This window comes from Orbicella faveolata, unplaced genomic scaffold (assembly GCF_042242905.1).
Source record: "Orbicella faveolata isolate gen_17 unplaced genomic scaffold, um_ofav_v1 contig_47, whole genome shotgun sequence".
Taxonomy (NCBI): Eukaryota; Metazoa; Cnidaria; class Anthozoa; order Scleractinia; family Merulinidae; genus Orbicella; species Orbicella faveolata.
In genome coordinates this window covers 9260237-9272132 of record NW_028301577.1, presented here as the reverse complement: position 1 = coordinate 9272132, position 11896 = coordinate 9260237, and the positions used below count along the sequence as shown (strand labels likewise).

The window sequence follows — 11896 nt, the reverse complement described above, 5'->3', positions numbered from 1 at the left end:
CCATTCCGTAAAAACCTCGCATGGTTAAAAATTCAAGCACAAGCACGGTAGTTACTATTTTCTTTCGCTGTCTCGGTTTTGTATTGTATGCACTACACTGCTTGTACTCGTTTTGTCTCGCGAAATTATTTTTTGTGTGTGTGAAACGAAAAAGGCGTGGGGCATGGGTTTGGTTTCCCCCCTTTCCTCGGTCATTTGCTCGGTCAACTGGCCTGATTTACACTCGCAGTACTCACGGAGATGAACTTAGGCTCGGCTACCAAGCTAGCTGACTGCTTGGAAAAGGAGCCCGCGATCGTCAGACTCGAGAAATCGCAGAAAACCACACAAGCAAGGTCACAAGCAGTCTACATATTGATATTTTAAGGATTTTTATGGCCCGCTTACAAAATTGATTTTCGGTGCAATTTTTGTCGCGATTTCTGGTACGCTAGCGCTGTGCAACCAGGTACAAGTTCAGTGCGGTCACGTTCGCGTGGGCGCGATATCACTAGAAACATGGTACGTGAAACGCGATAAAATGAAGAGAAGTGTTGTATCAGAGCATGTAGTACATACGTCCTATAAACACTGTTAGTGATATCATGCTGAAATAACGAATGAATCGAAAATTTAAGTGTACCTTGCAAAGTTGTCCTCTTTTCAGAAAATTCCAGAAAATGCTACAGTCGATCGAACCTTCCCACAACGGCCACCCTGAGGGCAGAAAGAGATGGCTGTTATGGGAAAGTAGGTGTGTAATATGAAACCTGCTTTTTTCGGGGTGCAACATTTTTTGTAGAAAAAAAAGTCGTCATTTTAGAATATAAATGTGTAACACGATGAAACTATAACAATAAACAGAGACTAAACAAAATCCAACGACGTCCGGTAAGGATCAAGTTTGGTGACCTTTTACAAAAAAAAATCAGTGTTTTCTATACACCGTTCGTCATCAGTTCACTTATTCCCTGTCCACACTATGGCGGAGAAATTTGAGAACGGTCTTTTGCACTCTGTAAACGCTTCAAATATTTTCCGTCAACGCTACTCCGGAGAAATTTGAAAACGCAACAATCATAGGTCATTTTGGATTTGTGTTTGAGGAAAACTCGTTCAGGGAAATCACATGATTATCGCGTGATGTCATTGTTTTCGGAAGGCTTCCAAGTTTTCAAAATGTCTTCCGTCCACACGAAAACGAAAAGCCAGCGTTTTAGGCAAATTACTCCGGTTTGAAGAGCGTTTTCGAAAAGCTCCTTTTTCGTGACCGATTAGTTTGTACGGTAGGCCTAATCGTAGAAATAAAGTTGTGTTTTCAAATTCCTCCGTCGTAACGTGGACGAAGCCTAAGAAAGCAGCAAAAAGAAACAAAAGGAACCATTCAAATTCAATAACATGCAAATGAATGGCCCGGTATTCTACAATCTATTGTAGCCCATATCGTTTCCTTAATTAATCTGTCGCGTAATATTATATATGAAAATGAAACTGTTTTTCCTGTTTTTGCCTTTAGGGCACGAACTAAAGGATTAAATTGTATTTTAACTGTTCAAGCTCGATCCGGTCACGTTCTCCATAACCATAGTCTCGATGAAAACCGTAAAAAATAAAAACCTTATCGTAGAGCAGCTGCTAACATGAAATTGTTTGTGTAGTAATTATCAGTGTGGAATTCATCGAAATTTCCGTCCGTGCTATTGAATAAGAAGTTTTGAGAATTAAAATATTCAATTTCGCAATGACCGCGGGTCGTCTCCAGGTGTCTGGAATAATCCTGTGTAATTAATTACTGCAAAACAATTAGAATCCCATATTCACAACCGTCTTGTCCTATTTTCATTTGCAATTAAATGCAGTAAATCGCTTTCATAAGTTGCTAACTCTCTTTCAGGGTGTCTCGTTTGGGTTTCTTGAAAGTTCCTTTAACAAATAGCTTTTTCATTAACGTGATACGGGGGGGGGGGGGAGTACTCTCATAAATTCATTACGTAAGTGTGTGGGAGACATATCGTTTTTCGTTTAGCTCGTCCAGGGCTCGGAGTTCTCGTGCAGGTTTAGCTAATACAGTTTAAAGGAGTACTGTGTAAGGATTACACACGCACTCATTCACTCAATGTTCTTCTTCATTCCCTCGGACATGCGCATAGGGGCATTACCAGAGACTTCCAATGTTACCTGTCTTTCGCTTTTTCCCTTAGCTTTCATCAGCTGACTCCGCTCTTCCACACCTCCCTTTCTACTGTCCGTCGCTAGATAAACGCCTAAATATTACACCAGCCGGATTAAAACACTAATTAACGGGGGGGGGGGGGGGGGGGGATAGGGATATTTAACAAAACATAACATAACATAATGTTTTATTCGAGATACAATAATAAAGACAAATAAAATACATCTTGAAAAGGAAGAAACAGAGGTTATTTGGCCTTCTGACGTTTCACCTTAAAAGAAAAGGTTAGAATTATTTATCTGTATACAACAAAATATTCATTAAAACAGGTAAGAGACTAAGTTAAAAAGACGCTTAAGTCCGTTCTTAAACTTTTTAAAACTGAGGACCCAGTAGTGATCCGCAGTACATGACAAAACAGGAGTACCCCTTCCCCCGATCTTATGATTGAAAATCCTTAAACCTGCCACTCAGTTTTTGCAATACCGTTTGAGAAATTTAACAGACGTCAAAAAAAGTTTGTTGAGTGTAATGACTAAATTCCGCGCTTTTATCAACATCAAAAATTATTCTGCGCCCATGCAATTACAGAAATATTATCACTATTCCTTTTAGCTCCCGGCACCTTGAGCTGCAAGTGAAATTGCACGCAACCTTACGATACGCTGTGATTAAAAACAACATACGTCTTGGCTAGAAACATCGCTTTATTTATTATTTATTTATTTATTTATTCGACATAGAAATTGTATGTGTATTTATAGGTATAAAATAGTCCCAGCATCTACTAGACAAAATTTGTGAAAAGCGCTAGCCCAATTTTTACGCTAGATTCATTTACTGAAGTTTGAACATTTTGTAAAAATATCTCAGCGATACTTATTAAAACTTGGTAAATTAATCAAAAGAGTATATCATGCTGTTGGCAAACATCAGACCACACATATAATTTCCATTTTCTCGAAGGTTCTCTTTTGCTTTTTCAAGAAATAGCTCGAAACACATTTGTCGCGCTTTACTAAAAAGACTTCCCTGTAGGTCAAACCTAAGTTTTGTTTAAACACGAATTTGGAATTCTAAATGTTTCGTCCTTGTTTGCTTTTCTTGTTTGCCTTCAATTTTCGAGCTGTTTGTGCTCAAAACCCAAATATGTCTATGATTTTGGCCTTTAGACGAGTAAATTTGAATTTAGTTGCAACTGGTAGCATTTCCTCTCTGAAGTCTGTTGACAAAGTGTATTCTTCCTCCATTAGCTCCAACTCAAATTAACATTTTTCACAATGACTCTGGCCATTAACTAATAAATTCCACGACCTCCTTTGTTTCAAATAAGCCAGTTCCTTCATTTTCACATTTGCCTTTGTTTTCTTTCCTTTGGCTCGCGCCCGACACCCGCAGCGTCCTGATGCTGGAATATGCCAGTATAGAATTATTTTCAATCACGTCGCGACAATTTTCCATCCACAAGTTGACACAAACCGAATTTGGATGCAATTTACTCTTTTTCCTGAAAACCATATCTGATTCGAAATGACAGTTTTTTATTATCTTAGCTGCTGATTACTTGTACTCGGCTATAGTTGTTACTTTTTAAGCCAACTTTCATTTGATCACGAGAGCTGCCATTGTTGGAATTGGCATGGCAGGTGTCCTTTTATTAATTCGTAGAACTAATTTGGGCGTCTAGTGGATATAACAACCATGGTTCAATTTTCTTAATGTTCCTTTAATTGTTGTTTCCCCAGACAATGCGACGCACGAAAATTAAAAATTGTTTGACACCAGCGGCAGATGCGCCACTTCAAAAGACTTGCCCCAAGAGAAGATTCAAAAGGACTCAGTAAATATTACGTGGACACTTTGACACGTACTGTTTCGTTTGTATGAAGGCTATCTACATTTATACTCCCGACGTGTTCCGCAGAGACCACGAAAACACGTAAACAGTTTGTTTAGCTTTTATCCAACTGAAAACAAATAAAACTGCGGGTTTTGTAGCATATTTTCACGGGGACTTTGCCAAATTTTCAATTTGGTACAGCGGCAGGTGTCTTACAAACAACCAACTCTGCTGAACTAAGTTCTAGCGATTCATTTGCTTGCCCTGTGCTGCCATCAATAGTTTCTCCCTTCAAACCAGGATATACCACATTCCAACTTGCTTGCTTGGAACTGTTCAGCGCGAGATTTGGTAGCGAAACCCCACCATTAATAGTCCTTTTCCACAATGCACGGCTTCGATTAAAAGAACACCCCCCTTGGACACTCAATACGCGCATAAAAGCTCTCCGGAAAACTTTCACGCGCCAAGCGTAAATCACCGGATTAATTCCACTGCTAAAATACACCAGCGAAAGGGTGATGTCCCGAGCCATGTGAAACGTTTCGTTTCTGCAGGTCTCACATTGAACTATTATAAAATCGATGCTCAAAAACGGAATCCATAACGCAAGGAACACCACCAGAACCAGCAAAACCGTTCGCGTTGCAGCTTTTTCTGTACGAAGCGCGTTTTCGAGAGCCAAGCTTTTTCCCTCTCCGAGACCCTTGATCACGGTCGTATGGCGACGTAGCGCACGATACACCAGGAAATAAGCGACGATAAATACCACGGTCGGAATCACGCAGGCTAAGCCATACAAGTAGAGTTGAAAAGTTTTGTCTCTCCATCCCACAAACGGAAGCAGGGCGTAATGGATAGCTATGACCCAGACAACACCGATGCCGACTAACGCACTGCGCTCGTTAACGATGCTTTGAGTGAGAAAGGGCTGTTTCACGGCGAAATATCGAATTATGGAGAGCGCTGTTATGTTGAGTAACGAACAGGCCGCAGAGATGATAGCGAATAGATAGTGGATGAAGTAGATGAGGTTGTGGTCATACCAATACGTCACTACAAGAAGAGGCTCTGAAATGGCACCCATAATGAGATCGGCGATCGCCAAGTTGAGAACGAAGTAATTTTGCGCGGTCTTTAGGTTGTGGAATGGATCTTTCCAGTAAGCCACGCAAAGGAGGAGATTTGAGAATATGGTGAAGAGCGACACAATGATGTACACGATGATGCTTGGAAGACTCGTATCGAACCAGTACTGGTCAAAGAACACTGTGTACGGCGACGACATCTTCAGTCTTCAATAGTTTATGATATTATCACACGGATTTGATGCAATTTCTCGATTATGACACGGACTCCCAGGTAGCCAGATTCATCTCCGTCAATCGAACTGAACGGAATTGTTTTTTCGTGTTTTGTCTATGATTTTACACCAACAACTGCTTACTACCGATAGGTTTTCACACCACAGTCAAACTGTTACGTAGTTTGCATAATTTATACGGTGTCGCCCAAGGCTCACTTCACAGTAGCACCAAATTTGCTAAACTACCCTGACAACAAACGAGGGCAATACGCTGATATGATGAAGACATTTGTTTCACGCTGGTCATTCTAGTCTAACCGTGTTCCGGCAGTATGCAAAACGTTTTCTATAAACTGTCATCTACTACTTCTATTTCATTACTTTCTTGTAATTTTTTTTTTATTTACTTATTTTTTCATTTTTTTTTTTTTTTTTTTTTTTGACATTTAGGGTATCAACGCCGTCTGTTTGCTTTTATGACTGTTTTAATTGCTATTGATTTTTTTTTTTTTTTTGAAAAAACTCGCAAAGTAAACAAACTACATTCGTTGAATTAGAAACGCGTATTTTTTTTGTTTATATATTGACCGTGCGACATTTTATCCACGCAGCGCAGGTGTTTTTTTCATTGCCAAGAGTGGTATTATCATATTACCTGTGTAATAACTGTGATGATACTCTCCGATTGTAAGAGATCATATTTTCTGTCAATTCTGAACACGAATTTACACACACGCCAGCTGTGTTGTTTCATTACTACAAGAAGGCCGCTCTTTCATGGAGTCCTTATTTTGATTTCATGATATTGTTTGAAATTTACATACTTGGACAGGCCATGAAATATTTGTCGTGTGCCCTTCGGCGTCGTTAATTTGCCACGAAATGTCAATTTAATATCAGTATGGACGTCGAATAATATAGCATGCTTATCTCTATGCTTATATACTTAACAAACACTAATTTATATCTCCAAATATATCAAACTCTGAACTGTATGTTACGTGAAATTATCAATAAATAATGTCCACCACTGCCTGGGGTCCACGAAATGTATAGAAAACAACAGATTTAGATGGTAATTTATATTTCGACAGTTATTATTATTTCTTTTTTGGATATTTGCCATTTTCTTCCAAATTCCAAATAATGTGTCACCTGGGTCAACGCCTAAGTGTTTTTCAATTGAACAGCCTTCATGAAATTAGAGTAGGAAGTTATATATCTGTCTTACTTCATTGTATGATCGTTTTAAGAAACAAACTTTAATCGATCAGCATAATTATTTATCAAATAAAGAAATTCTAAACTGTCAGCCTGATTTTAATGAGATGAACTTTTACTCGTGTTAATATTCATTACAGTGCAATGGCCTCGCTTTTGTTTTTTACGCCTGATATCGGAGCGACGTCTTTGCAACCAGAATATCAGTTTTTCGGGTGTCCTAGGTTAAAATAGGATGGCAAACGGGCGCTACATTTTAGTTCTTCTAAAAAATCACACAAAAGAAACAACAGATAAACAAGAATAATGTCCCAGTTGTGCTGTAAGGAATAGAGAACAGATTAGCATAAATGTCGGCGCCCCCTTAAAAAAAACGTTTTGATTTGAAATAGCGTAAAGTGTCGCATTCCAAAATATGCCAGAAATGTTACAAATTTGCTAAGCTTCCAAACTTTGCCCCACGGAGAAAAGGCATTGTGCTGTATTTTTAAAATTGATGTGACAGCTCAAAACAAAAGATATAGATTGATTGCTCCGTTCTAAGCTACCTCTAAAAGGTTTTGGTAAGTTGGTACTCAAATGCTTTTGAATTTAGTGAATATACGGGTAAGTACACTTTTAAATCCTTTAAGGTTATTTATAGTGATTTTCCGAGAGGCTGAGAGTTTATGTTCTACATAATTCGCCATAGTAAAGAAGTGATAATCAGTTTCAGCTAGCTGATTGTATCAAATGGCTATCGCAGACTAGAAACCACGGATTACGTTAAGACTTTCGATTCAATACAGTAATCTTTTTGTATACATAATATACCCATAATAAGTTTGTTTTGTTTTCCTAGCTGATCAGGTTTGCTTCGATGAATTTATTTGCCGTTAAATTTAGCTACTATATATTTCTGCCCCGTTAATTTCATCTACTTTTGACGCAATCATTTTGAATTTAGCTGTTAGGCCGGGGTTCTCTTTTAAGACGAATTTCGTTACACTTATCTTTTCGATTTAGAACTTAATGAAAATATCTTTTGACCAGGTTTCATTATATCGTTTACACTTTAATACACCTTTCTATTCATCAGTTGTTCCAAACAATAAGTAACTGTGATAGCGCCACATATGAATAACATTCCACTGTAACTCGTCAACGTAATTGTTCTATAACGAAGGCAAAGTTTTGATTTTTTATTTTATATTAAAAGCAATGACTTGTTTTGAACAACTTGCCGCCTATTGTTTGAAGTGTAGACAACCAGTTAGTCTGATTTATCATTCCTGATCTTTTAATTTGACAGGTAGCTCGCATTTAGAATTACATGAAGTACGTACAGTAGTTAGTTTTGTTACAAACATTTGGTGCAATGCACTGCGTCAAAAGTCAGTATTTTGAGCAGAGTTCTTCTGCACAAACGTCCATCTCATTAGGTCAATTGACGGCTTGTGCCTAACTGGCAGTGTAGCCCGAGAGTGGTAAAAGGGGCCTGCGTGCAGATCACATTTCACGTGGTCCGGGTTCGAGCCCCGGCCGGGGACATTGTGTTGTGTTCTTGGGCAAGACACTTTACTCTAACAGTGTCTCTCTCCACCCAGGTGTACACTGAATGGGTACCGGCAAATTTAATGCTGGAGATTTGCAAAACTGTATCGAATTCTCCGAGCCCACCTCGTGTTTTCGGCTGAGGCTAAAAAATTAAAGTGCTCTATGGGTCTGAGACCTTGTCCTTCAGGCCATGGGCACAATGTATAGTGCAATAAGCCCTATCCGCCTCCCCAAAGAAAATGTTATCTGGATTGTATTATTCCAAAACTAAATGTCGTATTCGACGTTGGCGTGCACAAAAAGGTAAATATTTCATTTGCTGATTGCAAAAGTTGCAATTTTAAATAAACAAAAACCTTGTACCGGAATACCTTTAAGTATAATACAGTCCTTTTTGCATTTTCGAAAAGCTTAAGACATAAATAGTTGCCTGAAATAACCCTAAAAACCATTTTTTTATATGGGAACTGGAGAAAAAAAATCATTTCCAAGTTCAGAAAAATTCTGCAATCTCAGTAAAATTTCACCATCAGTTTGATTTCACCAGTACTTTCAAGTGTTTCATTTGCATTTCAAAATTTGTTTTTGACATTTGCTCTAACAACAGTACTTTTAGAAATGATTTCTCTCGAGAAGATATTTAAAACAGTCGCAAAGAAGTTTGCAATACAATGTAAATAACCTTGTTGACTCTTTGTTCCACGGTCAGTGCAAAATGTTCAAATGTTGTTGTTTATAGTGGCTAATGTGCTCAATTTTTTCTCCCCGGCAGTGTTAAATTATGTCGAACCTTTTTCAGTGGCACCAACTAAAGAAACATAGCATATTATAATACGTGGGTCCAAAATTGAACTAGTCGGTGGGATTCAATATATATATGGCCATGGGTTATTGACCAAGCTTTTTCGTTCAAGATGGCTGGATATTGGCCAAGCTCTTTATTTGCGTGTTTAGACTGTTTATGTACCAAGAGGGAGTCAAGGTCCATAAACTCGCAAAAAAAAAAAAAGAGGCCATCTTAAACGAAAAAGCTTGGTCAATAAAGAATTTATTATACGGCTTTCGGAGAATTTTTCCTTGCGGGACATAACGGGTAGCTAGTCCCGAGCAACAAGATGGTACAGTCTTGCCCTCTCGGGTGGCCAATCATAGCGCAGGATTTAGTTTATCTTCCCCGCTCACGGAGCAATGTGATTTCACGGTCCGATTTTTTGCTATAGATGGACCACTCCCTAACCAATTTAGGCGAACTGCTTTTTTCATTCATTGCGCAAAATAAAGACCTCTCTGTTGTTGAGTCAAAATCTTTTTTACCTTCATGTTTGGAGGACAATTTCAGTAAAATGTTCACAAAAAGGACCTGAGAAAAGTAAACAAATGCTTTCTTTCGAGCGCGTTTACCGAGAATGGATCTCGGAGACGCATCAATTTGTCAGCAGATTAAAAAAAGCCATTAATTTGTAATAAATACTTTATTGAACTAGCTTGTTCGGTCCGTATTGGAGAATTTTGGTCTTGTTTTTTTTTTTTTGTAACTTTATGCGGCTCGGTTCATAAACCTGCAAAAAAAGCTAGAACTTGATCAATATTTCTCCAATACAGACCCCTTGCTAGTTCAATAACATTTATGTAAAAGCGGTGGTTGACACTTATCAAAAAAATTATTCTTTCTAAAATACTGAAACGCTTTCGTCCTTTCGTTGACCTTCATTAGTAAGGTGCCTAACTGAAGGTTATCGAAGAGACCGAAACTTTTATTTTAGGAAAAATAATTTTTGATCGGGATAAACCACCGCAGCTGCACTCTATCACTAATTATGCCAGATGAAAACCGTAGTATTAATTATTCGGTGATGTTCTGGTTTCATTAGCTTTCATTACTTTTGTCCCTTTTTTCATTCGCCATATCAAAGTTGTTAAAGGTTAATTCAAGAGAAGGGTGGAGGCTGGAGAGATTGAGACAGACTAACAAACAGGTCTAGCCCACGATCCATTCATTTGATCTCTAAACTAAAGTTCCGATTTTAATTTTGTTAATCCCACAAGCCTATCTCTTCCTTTACAAACGTTCTTTTTTGAAAACAATAGAAAAAGATCTTAAGTTGACCCACGTATACACTCACACCTAAAACAGCGGCAAAGAAATAGTAAGGCATTACACATACATACATATATTAAACTTTATTCAAAACTCGAATTTAAGAGTAGTTTCATGTATAAAGCTATTATCTTCGAGTTAAAAAATTAAAAAACGGTGTAAAAATACAAATTCGTGATAAAAAGACATGCCTATAGATATTAAAATTGTTAATATTTAGAATACAAAATAAACATTTACAGTAGTGCTTTAATTTAATGACAAACAAGTTAATTAAGTGGCCTTTAAATGAATTTAAACTGTCTTCTCAAACTGAAATTAACGCGAAAAAGACTACATTATCAAAGAAAGATCAACGGACGTTTACCTGAATTTGAAGAGACTGGTGCAATACAAACTTTGATAATGGTTTCATTGATCGTTCATTGTGGTTTGGCGTTCTCCATTCTGATAACAGAGAAAAGAACGGAACTTGTGCGTGGGCATAAACATTTGAAATTAAAGTTCCTGTTTGTGGATCGGATTAAAACTGAACTAAGGCTTTACTAAAAGATACCCAAATTCATTAGATTATCCTGTGGAAGGAAAAAAAGCGATTTTAAGAAAACTATTCCAATTTTTACTGGTATTTAGAGCATAATCATTTTACTGTGAGTCAGTCGAAATGAGTTGAGGTTGTTGTTGTCGGCGTGGTTGTGGGAGTGCCGAACGAGTGCCAATTAGATATTCACGATTCTACTGTGTGGGTGTCCATAGTAATCGACCGGTGGAAATGCAGTTACTTCTTTCTTGTCTTTACAAAGGTTATGTGGGTGGCAGGTTGGTGCGAGAAAATAACTGTGTGGCACATTAAATGTTTTTTTCGCGGTTTTAATATGGCAATTTTCGCGATGGTTTCCCACGATTGGCCAAAAGATTGTCGAAAAAAAAAAAAGAAGCAATACAAAAATATATTTTCGAAAAACCTTACTCCACTTCCTTAACGCGAATATTTCCTTTGCATTCAATACCCTCCCGTTTTTCTTGTTTTGATGGGTACGTGGGTGTGGAGGGGGATGGCTAATGACGATTGGCATTTGTTCGATCGCGGCTGAAGGCTGGTTCCCACCAGCGCATAAGCATAAGCATAAGCATAAGCATAAGTATAAGTGGACATATGCACACACAGTAAGATGCTATAATTAGCGCATTTTGTTGGAAATTTCTCTGAAAAAAGGCGCTAATTATCAACATAAACGGTTATGAGCTGTGAGCGTCGTGATTGTCATCCCTGATTTCTTTCCTTCTTTCTTTCTTTCTTTCTTTCTTTCTTTCTTTCTTTCTTTCTTTATTTGTTTATTTATTTATTTTTGCGTAGAATATAAGACAAAAATGTCGTCGTTTTTTAGGTGTTTGCGTAAACTTGCAGCCCTACATTAATAAATTGTGAAATCCCGTATGAAGTGTTCTGTGAAAAATATGATTTGTAGGAGATGGCTCTTCTTCGTGGCAAAGTCAAGCAGAACTTTCAAGACTGAGCGGGGCAGTGTTGGTGACATTAGTTCGTTGTTTATAATCGTTCCATTCGATAAGACAATACAAATTTGTTTTGACAAATTGCATGCCCTCCCCGATCCACCAACACTGCGGCTCTCAGTCTTGAAAGTTCTGCTTGAGTTTGTCTCAAAGATTAAGAAGAGCCATTCGTGGGTCATTTTAGTGTATATTGCGAGCCGATCTACATGCATAGCTCGACTGCATGCT

General features: G+C 38.0%; 1 protein-coding gene and 1 long non-coding RNA gene across 2 annotated transcripts; both read right to left on the bottom strand.

Annotated features, from left to right (window-relative positions):
* Positions 1–336: 336 nt before the first annotated feature.
* LOC149097031 (uncharacterized) lies at positions 337–2267 on the bottom strand. Its single transcript, XR_016204147.1, has 2 exons — positions 2158–2267; positions 337–696 (listed from the first exon to the last, which is right to left on the bottom strand). It is a non-coding gene; the product is annotated as an uncharacterized LOC149097031 (long non-coding RNA).
* A 574-nt stretch (positions 2268–2841) lies between these two features.
* Positions 2842–5656, bottom strand: LOC110052644 (5-hydroxytryptamine receptor 2C-like). The gene has a single exon (XM_089280165.1). The coding sequence runs from the start codon at positions 5278–5280 to the stop codon at positions 4180–4182; it is 1101 nt and encodes a 366-aa protein (XP_089136291.1). The 5' UTR covers positions 5281–5656; the 3' UTR covers positions 2842–4179.
* Between the last annotated feature and the right edge of the window lie 6240 nt (positions 5657–11896).